We start from the raw sequence: 22,865 nt of genomic DNA, 5'->3' as shown, positions 1-22,865 counted from the left end.
TGCAAAAATCTTCAATAAAATATTGGCAAGCCGATTGCAACAGCAAATCAAAAAACTTATCCATCATGATCAAGTAGGATTCATCCCAGGGATGCAAGGTTGGTTCAACATACGCAAGTCTATCAACGTAATTCACCACATAAACAGAACCAAAAACAAAAACCACATGATTATCTCAATTGATGCAGAGAAGGCATTCAACAAAATTCAACAGCACTTTATGCTAAAAACCCTCAATAAACTCGGTATCGATGGAACGTATCTCAATGTAATAAAAGCTATTTATGACAAACCAACAGCCAATATCATACTGAATGGGCAAAAACTGGAAGCATTCCCTTTGAAATCTGGCACTAGACAAGGATGCCCTCTGTCACCACTCCTATTCAATATAGTACTGGAAGTTCTAGCCAGAGCAATCAGGCAAGAAAAAGAAATAAAGGGTATTCAAATAGGAAAGGTGGAAGCCAAATTGTCTCTATTTGCAGACGACATGATAGTATACCTACAAGACCCCATCTCCTCAGCCCAAAAACTCCTGAAACTGATAAGCAACTTCAGCAAAGTCTCAGGATATAAAATCAATGTGCAAAAATCACAAGCATTCCTCTACACCAATAAGACTTAAAGAAAGCCAAATCAAGAACGAACTGCCATTCACAATTGCTACAAAAAGAATAAAATACCTTGGAATACAACTCATAAGGAATGTAAGGGACCTCTTCAAGGAGAACTACAAACCACTGCTCAACGAAATCAGAGAGGAGACAAACAGATGGAGAAACATTCCATGTTCATGGTTAGGAAGAATCAATATCATGAAAATGGCCATACTGCCCAAAGTAATTTACAGAATCAACGCTATCCCCATCAAGCTACCATTGACTTTCTTCACAGAACTGGAAAAAACCACTATGAACTTCATATGGAACCAAAAGAGAGCCCGCATAGCCAAGTCAATTCTAAGCAAAAAGAACACAGCCGGGGGCATCACACGACCGGATTTCAATCTATACTACAAGGCTACAGTAATCAAAACAGCATGGTACTGGTACCAAAACAGAGATATAGACCAATGGAACAGAACAGAGGCATCAGAGGCAACACAACATATCTATAGCCATACAATCTTTGATAAACCTGACAAAAACAAGCAATGGGGAAAGGATTCCCTGTTTAATAAATGGTGTTGGGAAAACTGGCTAGCCATGTGCAGAAAGCAGAAACTGAACCCCTTCCTGACACGTTACACTAAAATTAACTCCAGATGGATTAAAGACTTAAATATAAGACCTGGCACCATAAAAACCCTAGAAGAAAATCTACGCAAAACAATCCAGGACATAGGAGTAGGCAAGGACTTCATGAACAAAACACCAAAAGCATTGGCAACAAAAGCCAAAACAGACAAATGGGACCTAATTAAACTCCACAACTTCTGCACGGCAAAAGAAACAGTCACTAGAGTGAATCGGCAACCAACAGAATGGGAAAAAATGTTTGCAGTTTACCCATCTGACAAAGGGCTGATATCCAGAATTTACAAAGAACTCAAACAGATTTACAGGAAAAAAACAAACAAGCCCATTCAAATGGGCAAAGGATATGAACAGACACTTTACAAAAGAAGACATATATGAGGCCAACAATCATATGAAAAAATGCTCATCATCACTGGTCATCAGAGAGATGCAAATCAAAACCACATTGAGATACCATCTCACGCCAGTTAGAATGGCGATCATTAAAAAATCTGGAGACAACAGATGCTGGAGAGGATGTGGAGAAAAAGGAACACTTTTACACTGTTGGTGGGAGTGTAAATTAGTTCAACCATTGTGGAAGACAGTGTGGTGATTCCTCAAGGCCTTAGAAACAGAAATTCCATTTGACCCAGCAATCCCATTACTGGGTATATATCCAAAGGACTATAAATCGTTCTACTATAAGGACACATGCACACGAATGTTCATTGCAGCACTGTTTACAATAGCAAAGACCTGGAACCAACCCAAATGCCCATTGATGATAGACTGGATTGGGAAAATATGGCACATATACACCATGGAATATTATGCAGCAATCAGAAATGATGAGTTCGTGTCGTTTGTAGGGACATGGACGAATCTGGAGAACATCATTCTCAGCAAACTGACACAAGAACAGAAAATGAAATACCGCATATTCTCACTCATAGGCGGGTGATGAAAAATGAGAACACATGGACACAGGGAGGGGAGTACTAAACACTGGGGTCTATTGGGGGGAAAAGGGGAGGGCCAGCGGGGGGTGGGGGAGCTGGGGAGGATAGCCTGGGGAGAAATGCCAAATGTGGGTGAAGGGGAGAAAGGAAGCAAAACACACTGCCATGTGTGTACCTATGCAACTGTCTTGCATGTTCTGCCCATGTACCCCAAAACCTAAAATGCAATAAAAAGTTAAAAAAAAAAAAAAAAGAACCCAGAAGAAAAAAAACAAACAAACAAAAAGATAGGAAACACATGCTGAGAAACATTGTATACTCTGCCCCCATGGCTCCTTTGTGGAGGATGCTTGTAGTTTGTAGTTAGTGGTAGGCAGGGAACAGCTGCCTACTTGGTATATTCTCTGTTATGTGTTTATGTAGAACACATGTGTATGTAATAAGAATCACCTGTCAAAGAGCAAATAAGTACATGGATGAATCTCTGGGCCTTCAGTCCTGGAGAGCTGCAAGCCCCACAGGTTCTCAGGCTGCAGGTCCCCAGAACAGATCCACTCTGTTGGCTAACTGGATGTCTGCCTCTCTCAATACCTTCAGCCTGCCTGGGTGGGAGTCTCCCGGCCAAGCTGGTCCTCGGCAAACATATATTTTAAAAAATAAGAGACAAAGGAGATATAGTGAGATCTAATACACGGTTCACTAGAATCACAGAAGCATAAGAGACAGCAAATGTGCAGACACCCTATATACACAAGTAATATGTAAAGAAGCAATTTGTAAAGACATGACTGAGAATTTTCTGATTGGGGCGATGCAGCCCACCATGGCACATGTATACCTATGTAGCAAACCTGCATGATCTACACACGTACCCCAGAACTTAAAGTATAATAAATAAATTTTATAAAGAAGGAAAAAAATATAGCAAGCCACAAACTTTAAAACACCAAAAAATTTCTCAGCAGGATATGAAGACATATATGTGTTATATATATATAACATATGTGTGTATGCATGGTTTTGTTTCTTTCTACAACAGGAACATGATAATGAAACTTAAAAAAAATAAATGTAAAGAGAAAATTGTGAAAATAGCCATAGGTAAACAGATGCACTTCAATGGAATAATGGTCTGACATCTCAACAACATGGAAGCAAAAGATAATGGAAAAATCCCAATATGATGAAAAATAACTGACGATCTATAATTCTATATTCAACAAAATATCTTCAAAAAAAGAGAAATAAAGACACCCTCAGGAGAAAAACAAACAAAAATTAAGAGATATATACTACTACTAAACACACACTAAAGGAAAGTCAGAAGTAGTTCTTTGATCAGACTGAAAAATGAATACCAAATTGAAGCTCAGAGATGCAAGAGGACCAAAGGGCAAGGGCAGTGGTCAAAATCTAAATGAACGACAATAAACAATTTTCATTAATCACTAATATCTTCCTGGCACACAGCTATATAAGTCAAGAAACTGATGAATAGAGTTAAAGCACTATATAGTCTTTGAACTGTTTGGGGAAGGATAAGATTTAATAGTAGACATAATAAATCAAGAACATATGTTATAATTTCTAGGGTAACTTTAAAAAAAATAAAAGACTGCATAATTTCTATTCTGGAAATACGTCTAGAAGGAAAACAGTATACCTAAAAACATGCTATCTGTCAGGCCACAGTGGCTCACATCTATAATCCCAGCACATGGGGAGGCTAAGGTGGGAGGATTGCTTAGGCGTAGGAGTTCAAAACCAGACTGGGCTATGTAACAAGATCCCATTTCTACAAAGTAAAATAGAAATAAAAACATCCTATCAACCCAAAAGAAATAACACAGAAGATGTTGTTGTTGTCCCTTTTCTGATACATAATAGATGTGTATTTTTAGAATACGTGTGATCACTTGATTCATTCAAATAATGTGTAAAGACCAAATCAGGGTAATTGGAATATCCATCACCTTAAATATTTAAGACAGAAGACTTTTAAGAAAACCATAAAAGAAAACAAATAAAGGAGATATAAGATGGTAGATTTAAACCCAAATACTGTATTTAATGGATTCTAAAACACATTCTTTTCATATTTAAATAACTTTGAAATTGAGATTCATTTCAGATTGAACTATTAATTTCATTGACATCATATTTCTCAGGGGTATGTAAAAAGTAGTGTATCTTGATTAAATGTATCTGTAATTACAGTAAATATAAATATATTTAGTGATATAAGACATATTTTCAATTTGGATTAAAAATAAAATTTAAATATATGTTTTGGAAGCATTACTATTAAAAATAAAAATAAATACACTGTCAACACTAAAAAAAAAATGTGGGGAAGGTAAAGTAATATCAGATTATTGGTAGTCCTAGCTACTGCAGTAAGACAAAAAAAGGAAGTAAAAGGTATACTGACTGGAAAGACAAGACAAAATCTCTCTCTCTGTCTTTGTAGAGAGATAATATGATCATCTATACAGGAAATCAAAAAGAATTGAAAAAGACTCCTGGAACTAAAAAGCAATTACAGTAAGGCTGTAGGATACAAGGTTAGTTTACAAAAGTCAATTGCTTTCCTATATGCCAGCAATAAAAAAGTAGAATTTGAAAGTAAAAACATAGTATCATGTACAAAAAATGAGAGCTAGGTATAAATCTAACAAAATATGCATAAGATCTACATGAGCAAACTGTAGTACTATCTGATGAAAGAATCAAAGAACTAAATAATTAGAGACATATTTCGTGCTCACATACAGGCAGACTCAATATTATCAAGATGCCAGTTCCCCAACTTGATCTGTATTTTCAATGCAATACTAATCAAAATCCCAGCAAATTAATTTGTGGATATAGATGAAACTAATTTTAAAGTTTAATGGAGAAGCAACAGACCCAGAATAGCCAACATAATAGTAAAGAAGAACAAAGTTGAAAGTCTGATGCTATCTGACTGCAAGACTTATTCTAAAGCTACAGTCATAAAGACTGTGTTACTGGCTAAAGACAAACAGATAAAAAGAACAAGATAGAGAGCCCAGAAAGAGTCCCACACACACACAGCCAACTGATCTCTGACAAAGGAGCAAAAGCCATACAATAAAAGATAGTCTTTTCCACAAATGGTGCTGGTACAACTAGATATTCATACGCAAAAAATAAATAAATAAATCTAGACACAGATCTTACACCCTCCACAATTAACTCCAAATGGATAAAAGACCTAAGTGTAAAATTCAAAACTCTAAAACTCCTGGAAGACAACATAGGAGAAAACCTAAATCATCTTGAATATGGCAATTATTTTTTAGATACAGCACAAAGGCATCGTCCATGAAAGAATTAAAATATTAAATGTATGCTCTGTGAAAGACAATATTAAAAGAAGGAGAAGATAGGCTACCAATTAGCAGACAATATTTGCAAAAGACATATTTGATGAAAGACTCTTATCCTAAGTATGCAAAGAACTCTTAAAACGAAAAAATAAGAAAAGAAATCATCTGATTAAACAATGGGCCAAAGACCTTCACAGATGCCAAAAGAAAGTATACAGAAGGCAAATAAACACAAAAAAAGATCATCTAGATCCTACATCATCAGGGAAATGTAAAGTGAAGCAATGAGATACCACTACATGCCTATAGGAATAGCCAATATGTAGAACACTGACACCACCAAATTCTGACAAAGACGCAGAGCAACTGTAATTCTCATTCACAGCTGGTGGGAATACAAAATGGTACAGCTACTTTGGAAGACAATTTACACATATTATCTTAACATCTGATCCAGCAATCACGTCTCTTGGTATTTACTCAAAGGAGCTGAAAACATGGTCACACAAAACCCTGCCCACAGATACTTATAGCAGCTTTTTTCATAATAAGAAGCCAAAAATATGTCCTTCAGTAGCTGAATGGCTAAATTAACTGTGGTATAACCAAACAATGGGATATTTATTATTCAGTACTACAAATAAATGAGCTATCAAGACATGAAAAGACATGGAGAAACCTTAAATGCGTATTGCTAAGTGAAAGAAGCCAATGTGAAAAGGCAACATACTTCATGATTCCAAATATATGATATTCTGGAAAACACAAAATTAAAAAAGATCAGTGGTTGCCAAGGGCTGGAGGGGTGAGGACAGATGACTACATAGAGCACAGATAATTTTTTAGGGCAATGAAAATATTCTGTATGATACCATAATGAGGGATACTTGTCATCACACATTTGTCCATACCCATAGAATGCACAACACCAAGAGCGAATCATAAGGTATGAACTTTGAGAAATCATGATGTGTCAATGTAGGTTGGTCAATTTTAACAATTATACCACTCTGCTGAGGGATATTGAAAACGGGGCGACTATGCAAGTGTGGGGACAGAAAGTATATGGGAGGAATCTTTCTACTTTCCTCTGGATTATTCTGTGAACCTAAAATTGCTCCAAAAAAAAAGTCTTTTCAAAATATTGAAGAGGAAGGAACACTTCCAAACTCATTTTATAAGGCCAGCATCACCCTAACATCAAAGTCAGAGAAGGCACAATCAGAAAAGAAAATCCTAAGTCAATATCCCTAACATAAATGTAAAAATCCTCAAAAAATACTAGCAAACAGAACTCAACAACATGTCAGAAATATCAGGCCCTCTGACCAAGTGAGATTTATACCTTGGACACAAGGATGGTTCAACATATAAAAATGTATTAACACCATTTTAACAGAATCAAGGATAAAAGTCACATAATCATCTAAACAGGTGTTGAAAAGGCATTTGATAAAATTCAACATTCTTTCACAACAAAAAATCTCAACAAACTAGAAAGAGTGAAATCACTTCAATATAATAAAGGCCACATATGAAAAGCCCACAGCCAACATCATACACCAAGGTGAAAAATCAAGCTTTCCCACCAAGCTGGACAAGACACAGGTACTCACTTTCAACACTTCTATTGAAGAGATAAGAAGTCACTGGGAGAATAAGGCTGAATAATTCCCCTGGAACCCTCTCTACCAGGTCCCTTTAAGCATCAGTGTCCCTCTATCTCAACTCCTGTAGGGATAGTCTCCCCTGCAGCTACAGAGACTCTCCCAGATCCAGTAACAAACAGTTCCCTCCCTTTCTATCTACTATATCCCTAGCAAGCATATACACATTCAAGTCAACCAAATTTAAAAAAAAAAACACTTTTTTGGCTCTTCCCTTGGAGAAAATGATGGAAACCTTATATTTGAGATCATGTTATCTTCATATTTAAATGTCAATATGCGTTGTTTTCAATATAATATTCTAAATACCATTCCCCTCAAAATACTTAATATTTACTTAATATTTAATTATACAGTAAGTCTCTTTGTCATAGGGTTTACTTTAGGGGAGTAGTTTTAAATACCAACTCACTCAAAGTAGGGGAGTGGTTTTAAATACCACCTTGCTCAAAGTTTCTGTTACTAACATCCAGTTTTGTCATACTGAGGCCTGTTCTGTTGTTTTACCACCCTTGGCCCTCCCAATCCTCCATATTCCACTCTATTTTATTTCACATAGCACTTATCACCTTCTAACACCCTATAGTATTGATTTTCTCATGTTTATAGATTGTCTCCCACTCCCCTCCAATGTAAACTCTTTGAAAGGCAAGTCAATCTAACTCACTGAGGTATTCCAAATGCTGAGAACAAAGTCTGGCATGCAGTCAGTGCTCAATAAATGTTTGACAAGTTGGTGAATAACGTATGGGTCCACTCTTCATTGTTTCCTCACCATATTAAATTCCACTATGGCACTGTTTCATAACATTCCCTCCTTAACTCTGAATGCTTTTTTATTTCAATCTCTTGACTTGTCTCATTGTTCATTACTCATTTCTTGTTTCCCTGAATTCACGTCTTTCTCAACTTCACTTCTGGCCAAAGCAAATGCTAAATTTACTTCCCTCTACTACAGGAAATCTTTTACAAACATATGACTTTCCTTACGTACATTATTTTATAAAGCATGGATGTTCATAAGTACTATTTTAATTCTTCCATATCTATTTTTCAGCCTAGTATTTGTTCAAAAACTATAAATTCTGCTTGAGTACTTCCCTTTATACTAGCACGTGACTAGAATTGTCTTGTCCATGCAGATCTTTAGCTGAAAGGCTGGTTGACAGAAGTTTTTATTACTCTGTCAGTGCTTCGGAAGCCTGAGAGAGGTGGGAAGGGGCATGAACACTTGGGGCCATGGATATTCCCCATGTGAAATCTTCATCTGTTTGTTTGTTTTGAAACAAGGTCTTAACCTGTTGCCCAGGCTGGAGTACAGTGGTACAATCATTGCTCACTGCAGCCTTGAACTCCTGGGCTCAAGTGATCCTCCTGCCTCAACCTCCTGAGTAGCTGGGACTACAGGTATGTGCCTACACACCCAGTTAATTTTTTAATTTTTTTTTTTTTTAGAGACAGGGTCTTACTCTGTTACCCATGTTGGTGTTGAACTCCTGGTCTCAAGTGATCCTCACAACTCAGCCTCCCTAAGTGTTGGGATAATAGGCATGACCCCCCCATGTCCACCCTGTATTTATTAAAGATACCATCTCTCATATCTAATTTTCACTCACACTCAGCATCTACACACGTACACACTACTGTTAGGTTCAGCTCTCTACTTAGGACTCCTGCCTTCTAAATTAGGAAGGAACCTCACTGGCATTACGATGACTCTGCATTAGAAATCTGTATTTCTGATGCCCAACCACCAGGAGACCTTCTACTATAATTATTTTTTAGCTTTGGGACAGGAAAGGGTTCTAAGATCAGATCACAGGCTCTGACTTCCTGGCTTTGAATCCCAGTCAGCAATTTGCATGTGTGACCTCAGTTCCCTCATTTGCAAATGGAGATAAAGTATGTGTACCTCAATTCACAGATGAGCAGTAAGTAAGTGGACAATCTTTTAAAAGCCTACAACAGTGCCTGTACATAAAAAGAGCTTAATGAATGTTAGCCATTCTCTCTCCTCTTCTCTGTCTTGCCTCCCACCTTTAGCTCTATAAAACAGGATTTGTTGATAGAAATATGTCACAATCTTTTCTACTTACAGTGACAATGCAGCACTTTCTCAAAAAGGGGTTTGTGAAGAAATTTCTTACACAGTCCTTCAGTGAAATCCAATCCACACTGAATCTAGCAGAACTCCCCCCTAATTTCTACTTCAGATATAAACTTTGCCATGTTCTTATACTCTTTGTCTATAATTGGTTTACAGAAGAGTATAGTTACATACTTTAAGTGTTGCCTTCTAAAAGCTCTCTGGAATTACTTAATTAAAAAACAGACTTCAGCTATACATCAGGTAACAAACCTGCATGTGTACCCCCTGAATCTAAAAGGCTGGGAAAAAAAAATAGACTTCTCATTGGTGTGTCATGTAATTAATTTCAGGGAACCAGAAATAACATGGATCTACGATACCATATAAAGAAGAAAGAACCCAGGTACTCACGATGTTCCTGAATTCATGATGCAGCTCTTTACTGCACAGGAACAATCTCTCCCATCATCGTGATTCATTCCAAGATTATGACCCAACTCATGAGCAACAATAGATGCAAATGTCTCCACAGTGATTTGCCCAAACTGTTCAGACACATAAAGGTAGTGATTAGGTTTCTGAACACAAAGAAAATGTTTTGCTGCTCAGATTATTTTTTGCACAAAAGGAAATTTATTCACTACACTGTTGACAGCCTATACAATAAATCAAGCATCCAACGAGTCTTTATACATTTCAGTAAAAGTAAAATGTAAAAAAGTACATTTTTTTACATTTTTCAGTAAAAGTAAAATGTAAAAAAGTAACATGAATCACACACTAATGATGGACACAGATCCTTCAAGCAAGAGATCAACCACTTTAACACCTATAGATTACTCACGATAGTTCATAGGAAAACAAGTTGATGGTTCTAATTTAACACCCATAAAAAGTAAAGAGCTACTACACTCATCAGTGGGAGTTGAACTATGAGAACACATGAACACACAGAGGGGAACTTCACACACCAGGGCCTGTCGGGAGGTAGGGGGCAAGGGGAGGGAGAGCTTTAGGACAAGTATGCATAAGGGGCTTAAAACCTAGATGATGGGTTGATAGGTGTAGCAAACATCATGGCACATGTTTACCTATGTAACAGACTTGCATGTTCTGCACATGTATCCCAGAACTTAAAAGTAAAATAAAATAAAACAATAAAATAAAAAAGTAAAGAGCTAGTAGACATAGTACATATTTAATAATTTGACCCGGTCTGTAGGGAAAGAACATATCTGTCACTTCTACCGTGTCCCTCATAACACTCAAAATATTGTTTTAAGGACCAGGGGAGGAAGTATACAGTCAATAAATGCTTGATATTGTCCCAATGCAAACATCCAAAGTTAAACATCAAGAACAACGTACCACATTAATCCCGCCTGCGTGGCTCCTTGAACACACTGTTCCCACAAATGCCATTCCTGCAGTTCCACCAAAACCTTTCTTTCTAAATGAAAATGTAAAAGTTATAAAATGTTCTTGGGGAAAAAGAAGGAACACATTGCTTTTATTGTATGAATAATCTCAACTGGATTGGGAGAACCTATAAAACCTGGCAGAAAAGTGGCAAAGAAAAATAACATTCTAAAATCAGAATATAATTATACCTTATCTACTTATTAATTTTTTCAGACAAATGAAGACACTTTCTGGATACCAAGACAAATTTGTTTCTTTTTACCTTCTAGATGAAACCTCTCCTTAAATACATTAGGTTTATTTATTCACAAATTTTAGTGAGGAGAGATAGATAACAAAGAGAATAAATATGTTTACATGGGCAGCTGCAGGGCAGTGAGCACAGTGAACGAGAAAGTCAGAAGGGGCTGGGAGCAGTGGCTTATGCCTGTAATCCCAGCACTTTGGGAGGCTGAGGTGGGCAGACCAACTGGGGTCAGGAGTTTCAGACCAGCCTGGCCAACATCAGGAAACCCCATCTGTACTAAAAAAAAAAAAAGAAAAGAAAAAAACACAAAAATTAGCCAGGCATGGTGGTCCACACCTGTAATCCCAGCAACTTGGGAGGCTGAGGCAGGAGAATCACTTAAACCCAGGAGGCAGAGATTGCAGTGAGTCAAGACTACAGCACTGCACTCCAGCCTGGGAGAGAGTGAGACTCTGTCTCCAAAAAAGAAAAAAATTCAAGATAGGCCTTGTGTGCCTCCTCAGTCACACCCCATATACCTGTACCTCAGCACCTGTTCCCTCTGCCTGGACTTCTCTTCCCCAGTAGTAATATACACCCAGACTCATTCCCTTACCTCCTTCAGGTCTTTACTCAGAAGGCATCTCCCTCACTAGGCATTCCCTGGCCATGTCACCTCAAAAGTCAACCTCATTCCTCCAGTGCTTTTATATCTACCTCCCTGTTTTATTTTTCTCCTTACCACTTATCATTGGTTAACATGCTACATGTATTTATTTATCTCATTTATGGCCAATCTCTTCCACCAGAACATGGACCCCATGAGAGCAGGAATTTTTGCCAGTTTTGTTCACTGCTGTGTCCCAGTGCCTGAGGTATACATCCAATAAATATATTTTAAATGAATGGATAAATCCTTCTCTGGGCCATCTGACCAGCCAGGATAAGATGACTAGAGGTACTGACATGAGCTTGACAAGGAAACATTCCAGCCAGACCACCCTATAGTGAACTTAGAGTCCCCAAGATGCATTCATGGACTTAATGCTTCCAAAAAGCTTTTAGGGACCCCATTCTCAACTGTAAACAAACAACTAAAAGTCATCAAACATCTGGGAAATGTCTCTAACAGGATAGATGAAGACTACAGAAACAGAGGGGGTTAAGATAGTTTGGTGGGTGTGGTTGGGCAAGGCATGGTGAGTATGCTTGAAACCTGCTCTTTTTGGTATTTTGTGAACTAGATGGCATTCTCACTGGTTCGAGGATGTGTCAGTACCTTAATTTTACTAAAAATTAAGACCCACACCAAAACACATCATCAGGAAAATCCAGAAGCCTGGGAACCAAGAGAAGATCCTGTAGGTTTCCAGTGACAGGGGAAAAAACAGACCACATGCAAAAGGTCAGAAATCAGAATGTTTCAGACTTCCCAAAAGTAATTCTGGGACAAAAAAGACAAAAGAGCAATGCCTTCGAAATCATGGAAAAAGGATTTCATGGATAGAATTTTATACCCAGCGACACACCTATAATTCCAGCACTTTGGGAGGCCAAGACAGGTGGATCACCTGAGGTCAAGAGTTCGAGACCATCCTGGTCAACATGGTGAGACCCCCATCTCTACTAAAAATACAAAAATTAGCCAGGTGTGGTGGCTCAGGCCTGTAATCCCAGCTACTCAGGAGGCTGAGGCAGGATAATTGCTTGGACCCAGGAGGCAGAGTGTGCAGTGAACCAAGATCATGCCATTGTGCTCTGGCCTAAGCAACAGAGTGAGACTCTGTCTCAAAAAAAAAAAGACAAAAGAAACTCAAAGCATGTCTAGGAAATACTGAGTTACTTAGGCCCTAGAAACTCAAATTGAGGCAATGTTTAAATTCTGTTCTGAAACTGGGAAAACATATTTTCAGACACACATAAGGTCAGAATGTTTTCTTTTCATGTATCTGTTCACAAAAAGCAACTAGAAAACACACTATACCAAAATGAGGATATAAACCCAAGAAAAACGGAGTTTCAAAAGAGGTCTTATTATCATAATGCCACATCAAGCTAAGTTTTCCTCATTTAAATGAATGCCACCAAACCTCAAGAGAATATAATTCTAATATAAGAAAATAAGCAAAAATTATTTTGATCATTTCATTAATAGTACTTTAAAAGAAAAAACATTTACAGAACTAGCTGTGCACTGTCATGTCTCCGACGTGTGATAAGAAATTTTTCCCGCCACTGCACGAAGTTCCCCAGCACATCACCAGCACCTCCAACTAGGCTGATCAGGTTTCCACTGGTCCAAATCTCCAATCCAACTAGCACAATTCGAATATTTAACATAATATACATCTGGGAAGAGAGAAATAAAAGTATAAAGAATGTGAGAAAAATCTTTTAACCACATAAAGTAACACAGCTACTTAAATTAAAACTTACCTACCTAAAAAAAAATCTTTCCTCTAATATAACGAGACTCTCAGCCAGGCACGGAGAGGCTGAGGCAGGCGGATCACCTGAGATCAGGAGTTCAAGACCAGACAGGCTAATATGGTGAAACCTCATCTCTACTAAAATACAAAAATTAGCTGGGCATGATGGTGCACGCCTGTAAGACCAACTACTTGGGGAGCTGAGGCAGGGGACTTGTTTGAACCCAGGAGGGGGAGGTTGCAGTGAGCCAAGATTGTGCCATTGCACTCTAGCCTAGGTAACAGAGCAAGACACATCTCAAAAATATATATATATAATGAGACTTTAACCTCTCAACAGTCTCAGTTTCCTCAACCATAAAATGGTAGTAACAGAGATTCAAAATCCTTATTATCTTCCATTGTAAAATCCGACAAGGTCTGCAAATTAAGTTTTTGGTAAAACTGGTTCTAAAATTTGCCCTGATATAATGCAAGCCCATTCACAGTCCACTATTATCCCATTTAATGTAAATATTCCTATATTTCACTGCAGAAATATCAATGAGTCTGATTACAAGGTGCTATCCCAAGATCCTGTCGCAGGTATTATATAATACAGAGTGAACCACGCTATTTTTCTAAAATTATAATCACTGGTACATCAGAGGTTTAAGATAAAGGACTGTGGAACTCATATCTATTTCATAGGGGTACTGTAAGGAGTAAATGGGTTAGTTAAGTCCGAAGCACTTAGCTCAGTGTCTAGCACACTGTCAATATTCAACTGAATGCTAACATCATCCTCATCATCATGCTTGATGTTCATGTCAGCTTTGTAGATAAAATTACTTTACATCTAATTCTTTAATATCTTCCACTGTATGAACTCCAAAAATCTCAAACCAAACACACACACACACACACACACAAATTATCATCGTATCATATTTTCAGGGTAGAAGGCAGCCTTATTCAAAATAAAATGCACTCAATAAAAATTCAAAAACCTTTTCATAAATGCCAAAGCACCTAAGCCTAGCTACTCTGAAGTTAAAGTAGATGCTAATATGAAATCTCTTGTTCTTCTCAAAGTATTTCTATACTGATACTTTGCTTTAGACATTAAAAAAAGTTACAAAACAGACCTCTAAAAGACTGGGTCATTGATTGAGGCCCAATGATAATCAGAACTCAGAATGAGACACTTTTTAAGTTCTGTTCTGAGACAGAATAGGACAGAATCATCCTGATTGACAGAAAATACAACTTACACTATCCAAGTAGTTTGCCAGGCGAATCATCTCTTCTCTCACAGCAGTCTGATTTCTTCCCATCATGTCATACTAGAAAAACAAAGAAGGAGAATCATTATCACCAAAGTAGATGAAGAATAAAAATGTGAGGCCGGGTACAGTGGCTCATGCCTGTAATCCTGGCACTTTGGGAGGCCCAGGCAGGTGGATCACCTGAGGTCAGAAGTTCAAGACGAGCCTAGCCAATATGGCAAAACCTTGCCTCTACTAAAAATATGAAAATTAGCCAGGCATGGTGGTGGGTGCCTATAATCCCAGCTGCTTGGGAGGCTCAGGCAGGAAAATTGCTTGAACCTGGGGCGTGGGGGGGGGGGTGGGGGCGGTGGTTGCAGTGAGCCAAGATCCCACAACTTCACTGCAGCCTGGGTGAAAGAACGAAACTCCATTTCAAAAAAAAAAAAAAACAGGAATAAAAATGTATCTGTAATTTGTTATAATGAAGATAAGAATCCAAATATTTCCTCTGAACAAAAAATTGAGGCATTTAGACATTTATCAACACTTCAAATTAAGAAATTGTAGTGATAGGAATAAAAGAAAAACAGGTGAAAGTGTGAAGTAATAATGAAAGAGCACTGAAGTCCTCATTTTCTCCAAATTAGTAGAACCTTAAAACGAATTATCTTCTTAATGTTCCTTTTATTTATTTTAATGCAAAAATATTTTCAAGCATTTCACAAAGGTAGAGTTTTAAGCAATAAAAATGCATAGATAAAAGAATAAAAGACAATCTAAAGAACTTCCTGACCCTTTCACCTCTTAGGCTAATGACATCCCCAATAAACCTTTTTTTTTTAATTTAACAGAATTTAGTTGAGCAAAGAACGACTGATTCAAGAATTGTGCAGCTTCCAAACCAGAACAGGTTCAGAGAGACTCTGCACAGCCACATGGTAGAACAAGATTTATGGACACATACTCAAAAAGAAAGTGACATAGAGAAAACAGAATTGAGGTACAGAAACAGCCAGACTGGTTACAGATCAGCACCAGTAAACCATTTCTAAACCCTGGGCTGAATTAATAATGCAAGATTAACCAATAATCACTAGTTAAAAAGTCATATGTAAATGAAAATGTATAAAAGTTTAACCATCTTAAGCCAAACAAATATGATTAAATTTTTCTTTGAGACCTGGCTAAACTCAAATGTCTATTTTTGACATTATTTTATGTAACCAATTTAGCAAAAGAAAAATTTTCAAAGAATTTATGATTTTGCTCTATGCTAAAAGCACTAATATCAGAATATATCAGATTTCATTGGTTGGGGATCTAATCATGATTCTCCTAAACAAGAAAAAAAAATAATTTAATACATTTAACAGGACTTGATTGAAATTGAACCATTTTTTTTAACCATTTTCTAACTGTATATAACAAATATTTCTGGAAACAGCAATGAAGAAAAACATTTTGAATCTTGGTTTTTGTGACTTGTTCAAAACAGTCTACGGAAGCTTTTTACCCACTGCTTGGGGCAGAGTTCACACTTGCTCATATTCCATGTGCTTTCCTTCTACTACTTGAGGGCAATGAACCTATAATGTACAAATCCGAGTCTATCTCTTAATAATATTTTCTCCAAATTATTTATTCGGGATGGCTTGTTATTTTCCAACCTACATACAACAAGGAATTTTATTAAAACCAAAACAAAAAAAACCTCATAGCTGTACAGTTTCCTGTACAGTTTCTGTACAGTTTGCAAGAAAGAAACTGCCATAATATAAGTTTCCACTAATAACTTTTTCACACTAACGACAAAGTTGGAAGTAAAAGTCAAACAAAACACTTCAATACTATTTTAAATTACATAGCTGTTGTATCAAATACTTATTTGTACCTGATAAATATGTGAAGTATTATATATCAATTTTTAAAAGCAACAAGAAAATAAATAAATAAATTATACAGCCATTATCTCTAAAACTGATAATCCTATAAATGCCAATAGGGACACGTTACTTCTCTTAGTTAAAGCAAAGCACTTAGTTCTGTTTCTTAAGTATAAATAAAGAAAATGCCCTCATGTGATCCTGTACACTGAAATTAATACTATTCCCTTCCAAAGCATGCCAGGACCCGGAGGTTTTCCGTCTCTTAAAGTGCAATATAGGTTATCTGAAATTCTAGAAAGCAAAGCAATCTGATTAGCCAAGGAAGCCAAACCTTTTATAGCCATAGCCCATTAAAGTAATCTGAAAAGTTCTCAAGAACCTGATAGGCAGTACAGATTCACTCAAAAAATTTAGCATAAGCAAGTCATCAGCAAGAACAAGAAAAACAAATCATTAATAAAAGATAAAGTTAAAGGCAGTCACATTTGCTACCCTTAGCTTCTGTTGGTATTCTGGTGGTATTCTGCTGGTATAAGGTTTAAGGGAAAAAAAATTTTAGTTTTACAATCATCATTTAAGTAAAATACAAACAAACTGTAGTTTATATTTCCTTCATTAGATGCTTTTCATGAAAAAAAAGAGAAACTGTCATCAATCTTACCCTTTCCTTGTCTACGACAATGAACAGCTCCACATACCGGGTCTGTGGCAAGACAGCTCTTCTTCTCTGTCAAAACACAAACAGCATAAAGGCAAAAGAAAGTTATAAGACTATGGTCACATCCTAATCTCTCATCACTATTTCATGTCTGCTAAGAACATGCTTAACATATCCTAGATCGATAAAGTGAAAAACATGTTTTTTGAAATGTTATCTGCTTCTTAGTGATAAAACTTTGCCCAGTTCTGTTACTGACTTTAAGTGATGATAAACTGTCTGAGGGGGAAAAAAATGTTTTTGAAGTGTTAGCTGCTGTTATCTGCACTGATAGGAGAAAAATGCTACAGATAAATGGGTTTCTTAAGTTTACAAAGCATAATTACCAATTTTCTAAAATCAAAATTACACACACACACGCATGCACACACACACACGCGTGCGTGCACATACATATTTTAATGAAAAACCCCATTACTACAATGAGAGATAAAGAAAACATATCCACTAATATCCCAGAGCATAAGTTAGAACAAGGTTGCCATTTTCAAAAACAACTAGTTTTGTCATTTTACAAAAATTCATGCAAAGTAGAATAAGCAAAATTTTTAAAGTTTTCCAATGTTTAAAGTTAAAAAGAACAGTCCAACAGTCAAATGAGTGGATAGCAGGAGAGGCAATAAAAATAATGGCATAAACTAGTATGAGTTAATTAAAAATATGCTTCTTTCATGGCAGCAACATCATCTCTTATGTGGAAAGGTACAATCCCTGCAACTGAAGTTGATCTAGTCCTAGAATCATTTCAGTCTAAGAGACCCACGTCAAGAGTATATCATGAAATGCTATAGCAGTCTCCAAATAGGGATGAGAGTGTCCTTAAAACATACCTGAAGTCATTAAAGTTCTAAAGCTATATCTTTCTCTTTCTTTAATCTAGGGTTCAAGAATCATCATTCGAGTTGTCTAAGAGGTACGTACATAAAAAGTCTATTTGCACTGGGTACACTGGCTTACGCCTGTAATCCCAGCACTTTGGGAAGCTGAGGCGGGAGGATTGCTTAATGCCAGGAGTTCAAGACCGGCCTGGGTAACATAATGAGACCTCATCTCTACAAAAATTTTTTTAAATTAGCCAGGCATGGTGGGTGGCACACACCTGTAGTACTAGCTACTGGGAGGCTGAGGCAGAAGGATTGCTTGAACCCAGGAGGTCAAGGCCACAGTGAGCCATGATCACACCACTGCACTCCAGCCTGGACCACAGGCAAGACCCTGCCTCAAAAAAAAAAAAAAAAAAAGGACAGTGTAATGGACCAATATGTAGCAATACTAAATAGGATAACTGTTGCAGATTTAAGACCTAGTTTCCAAAACCCGCAGAATCTAAACTGTACTTAACTTGGTAGCAGGAACTGTATATTGCTCATATTTTCATCCTCTAGTATGTATCGCAATGTCTGGCATATATTTCACAAAATTAAGAAAAGAAAACACTAATCATAATATTGGTTTCATGAATAAATACATGATTTTTCTAAAATGGTAGTCTAAGCAATGAAGAATTATGTTATTTCCTTACTCGAAGTAGCTGAGTCATGCTGGGAAACTCTTCCTCTTCATCCTTTGTGGTTTCTTTCTCTATATCTTTGTTGGAAACTCCACATTTCAGAGGCTCTTTGTGGACATCATCCATTCGGTAAACAATGTGCTCAAAATGAGAGCTGTTCTGCAGGGGTTCAATTCCATAGCTCGCATTCTCTAAATGCAGCAATCCTCTGAACGTTGTATTACACATACACAAATTTTAAGAAAAACAAGATACACAAGGAATCAGAAAACCTAAGTTCAAGTCCTACTTCTTAAATATGTAAGTAGGCGTAGCATGATATAGAGAAAAAAATAGAGGCTTTAGAATCAGACAGATGGGGCTAGGGCGGACCTAAATTGAAAGTTACTTAGCAGCATCACTGCTGTTAAGTTACTTAACCTCCCTGAGTGATCTACGGGAAATGGAAGGCACTACAAAGTGGTGGCTAAGAATGCAGCATCTGAAACAGAGAACCAGAGTTTGAATTCCAAATGTTTTCTATTAGCTGCAGGACTCTCAGTGAGGTATTTAACCTCTGCCTTGGTTTACACACTGCATAGGATTGTTCTGAAAACAAAATTACTTAATAAGCACAAAACACACAGAATATATTGCCTGGTCCACAGTAACTACTAAATAAGTGTTGGTACTTAAGTGAAGATAATCATATCCATCTTATATAGGACTAATATTTATTAGTTCAATCAATCACATAATCAACCAATCAGCACATTGCATGACCTCAAGGAATATAATTTTAATACTATAATAACTTAATTTGAAGTGTAATATGTTATCTGAACCTCAGTTTGCTCACCTAAATATGGAGATAATGAGCTCTTATTCACAGTCATAATGAGACTTAAATACAAGTCTCAAATAATACAAAGTGAAAATTTTATAAATATAAAGTGCTACAGAAATTTAAAGTATATTTTATTTTAAATAGCAAAAATTATTTAGTGTTCTCAAAACAAATTTCCTCTTCACATATTAAAACTAATCAACTATAATACTTTCTTAAATAAACATGCCAAGGATATGTGAAACACAGCTATAAAAATGTTCAGTAACATCAAATTAAATTCCAATTTTGCTAAGTGCCCACAATGATTTAATCTGGAGACAGAAATAGGAAAAAGGATAAGATATAGGGAAAAGAAAAAAAAAGATAGAGGAAATTGCTTACCTGAGTCCAAAACAGTCGCTAAGAGCAACAGACGAATTATAAACTCCCTCCACATAGCCCCGATAATGACAATGATTCTAAATGGAAAATACTGTATTATCTTCAAATATTGCTATCTTGCTGAAAATCAACAAAGAAATTGCAGAGCTAACAAAATTACTTAAGGCCAGTCAACTAAAAAGTTTTATTTATATTATTGGCATCTCATAGTATCACATGGCATTCTTTAGACCATCTGCAGACTATCTCCTACCACCCTACAAGTACACAAATGTTTAGGCAGAATTCCAGGGGATACAAGGTACAAACAGCTCTGCCTCAACGACCTTTCAGCCTAGAAGCAGGACAACATGCATTATGTCATCTTTAACATTTTAAATCACAGTCAGTCCAAGAAGCCAACAGCAGCTGGCTGACAATTCTCTAAAACTGTGTTTGTGTAAAATGGTCCTGTGGAAGACACTGAATGATGCTTTATAAACTTTTATCTTCAGCAATAGAGTCCCTAGGGGGAAGTACGTAAATTTTTCAGAGAAACTTAATTTCATTTTATGGACAAAAGTATATGTCATTATATTTGACAATCTGGCCATGTTTAAAAAAATCAAAGTATCAAAGTTTTAATTTGTATTTGAAATCTACAATCACACTTTCATCTACCTGAACAATATTAAATAACTAAGAAATAAGTGAGACTCCATCTGTCTTAACTGACATTTTTCAAACACCCAACATAACAACTCAATCATACTTATGATACTTAAGAATTATGTAAGATAATACTTATGTAAGTTTCTATATAATTAAAATCTATTTTTAGCAGTTTTAAGAACATATACTTTCAATAACAGCAACAAATAATAATATTCATTGAGTTAAAAATTGCCAGACTGACTGTTATAAGCATCTTACAAGTATTAACTCAGTTAAGTTTCCATACAGTGGTAAGTATTACTCCATTTTAAAGTGAAGATACTAAGGCACAAACAGACTAAAGTAACTTTGCCAGCAAATAATGAATCAAAATTCAAGCCCAAACTGGGTATGTCTGAAGAAAGTATGCCAAGAAAGCTCTACAAGGAAGAGTATGCCTTTTAACATGACTATTTTTGTCAAGTGACACAAATTATGTGGTCTTTGGCCTTCTGCCTTGGTAATTGTTGGATGCATGACTGGATGGATGGGTTATTTTTTTATCTGGTTTATGCTGTAAGGTGAATTCAAACTCCTCTACTAATTTTCTATTAAACAACAGACCAATGATGGACTAAGATAAAGAAATCAGATAGTGGACCGGAAGAGGATAGGCCTAAGTCAGCATTTCCTTGGCTTTTGTAAGTACTAATAATTAATCCAAAATAAAGGTTTTTTTGCCTCCTATTTATTTTAGGAATGCTGCAAAAGTGCACAACCAACAGAAACAATTCAACCTAACAAAGTATTACAAAGTTCAGAAGAAAAAAAAATGTAATGGGAATAAAGTTTTCTCATGAAAACCACTACAAAAGAAAAAAATGTATACTACCTAACTGCCAAAAGGACTGTAAAACACTCAAACAAAACTAGAAATGTTTATCCTCTAGTAATAAACACACAAAGCCAATTTTGACATCTGCCAATTATTTTGAGTATTCTGGCCAGCTCTGTCCCCAAGAGTACTCTGTTCTCTGATACAGAGAGGACCACACCTCTTTTAGGAAAGAATTATTTTCAGCAAAAATTTAGAACATTAGAACACATAACAGCAAATGAATGGTTTTATTTACTACATATTAATGATAAATTAAATGTTTTAGTAAGTGCATTTTTAGAGATATTAACTTTCAACACAAAAATCAAAAACTCCTATTTTCAAAACATACCAAATTTTTCCCTTCATCAGTAAGGATTACCATTAAATAAAAGATTGATTTTCCTAGTCTTTAAGAAATAACCTTAATTACTGAGTACCTGGAGAGCTGTAAAGTACAGTTTACTCTATATAGAGGCACTCACTTTTCCCAGGATAACCTACATGTTATAACGTTAAAGGTGCCCCATGGGGCTGTGCAATGTAACAGTCCTGAGTCCCTACAAAGAACTCATTTTTAAATTATAACTGTTTTAAAAATTGCTGTGGAATCAAGAGGAAAACATATTACCTGTATATTGGGATGGTCAGTGATTAGAGTCCCTTCCTTATTATAGGTATAAACTACAAAATCTTCAGGCAAAAGGTCTCTGGAAAAGAAATAAAACCCCATTTAAATTATCTACAACTAAGGACATGATTCATAAGGCATTATTTATAGATGAGATGAGCAGGAGTAAATAAGAACTTTCATCAGATAAATTATTATTTTAAAAGGTGCTAATGTGAAATTAAGGGCTCATAAATAGCTGGGTGCAGTGGCTCACACCTGTAACCCCAAGATTTTGGAAGGCTGAGGTAGGAGGACCACTTGAGGCCAGGAGTTGGAGACCAGCCTAGGCAACATGGTGAGACCCTGTCACTACAAAAAATAAAAAACTGGCTGGGCATAGTGGCACATACTTATAGTCCTAGCTACTCAGGAAGCTGCGGAGGGAGGATTGCTTAAGCCCAGGAGTTCAAGGCTGCAGTGAGCTATGATCATGCCACCGCACTCCATCCTGGATAACAGAGTAAGACCTTGTCTCTTAAAAAAAAAAAAAGAAAAACAAAAAAAGGAAAAGCTCATAAACAGACAACTCTGAAATAGTGTACATTACTTACAGATAAATAATATTTAATATTAAGCCACACATTTTTTCTAATAGTCATAAAATGCTAGCTGCAAAAAACTTAAGATATCATAAATAAGGTCCCTACATGTTTCAGATACAACTCACAGGAAAAGTAAAAATTGGGTTATTGACAGGATATCATATTTACAGAAGAAAA

General features: G+C 36.4%; 1 protein-coding gene and 1 non-coding gene across 3 annotated transcripts in view; one reads left to right on the top strand and one right to left on the bottom strand.

Moving 5' to 3' along the window:
• Positions 1-22,865, bottom strand: part of ADAM9 (ADAM metallopeptidase domain 9) — a 121,033-nt gene that overhangs the window by 79,467 nt on the left and 18,701 nt on the right. For both annotated transcript variants that reach the window (XR_013525623.1, XM_008979358.5), the window contains exons 4-11: positions 22,105-22,183; positions 19,964-20,040; positions 18,766-18,961; positions 17,187-17,252; positions 14,643-14,714; positions 13,140-13,309; positions 10,681-10,762; positions 9,724-9,857 (exon numbers count right to left, since the gene is read on the bottom strand). Coding sequence is in view for 1 of the 2 variants with exons in the window: in XM_008979358.5 (XP_008977606.2) it covers positions 9,724-9,857; positions 10,681-10,762; positions 13,140-13,309; positions 14,643-14,714; positions 17,187-17,252; positions 18,766-18,961; positions 19,964-20,040; positions 22,105-22,183 (876 nt within the window). In the remaining variant the exon portion in view is untranslated. The remainder of the gene's footprint in view (positions 1-9,723; positions 9,858-10,680; positions 10,763-13,139; positions 13,310-14,642; positions 14,715-17,186; positions 17,253-18,765; positions 18,962-19,963; positions 20,041-22,104; positions 22,184-22,865) is intronic.
• On the top strand, positions 17,406-17,471 carry LOC118147061 (small nucleolar RNA SNORD38). Its single transcript, XR_004733233.1, has one exon. It is a non-coding gene; the product is annotated as a small nucleolar RNA SNORD38 (small nucleolar RNA).

This window comes from Callithrix jacchus, chromosome 13, assembly GCF_049354715.1.
Source record: "Callithrix jacchus isolate 240 chromosome 13, calJac240_pri, whole genome shotgun sequence".
Taxonomy (NCBI): Eukaryota; Metazoa; Chordata; class Mammalia; order Primates; family Cebidae; genus Callithrix; species Callithrix jacchus.
This window is presented reverse-complemented; position numbering and strand designations above follow the sequence as displayed.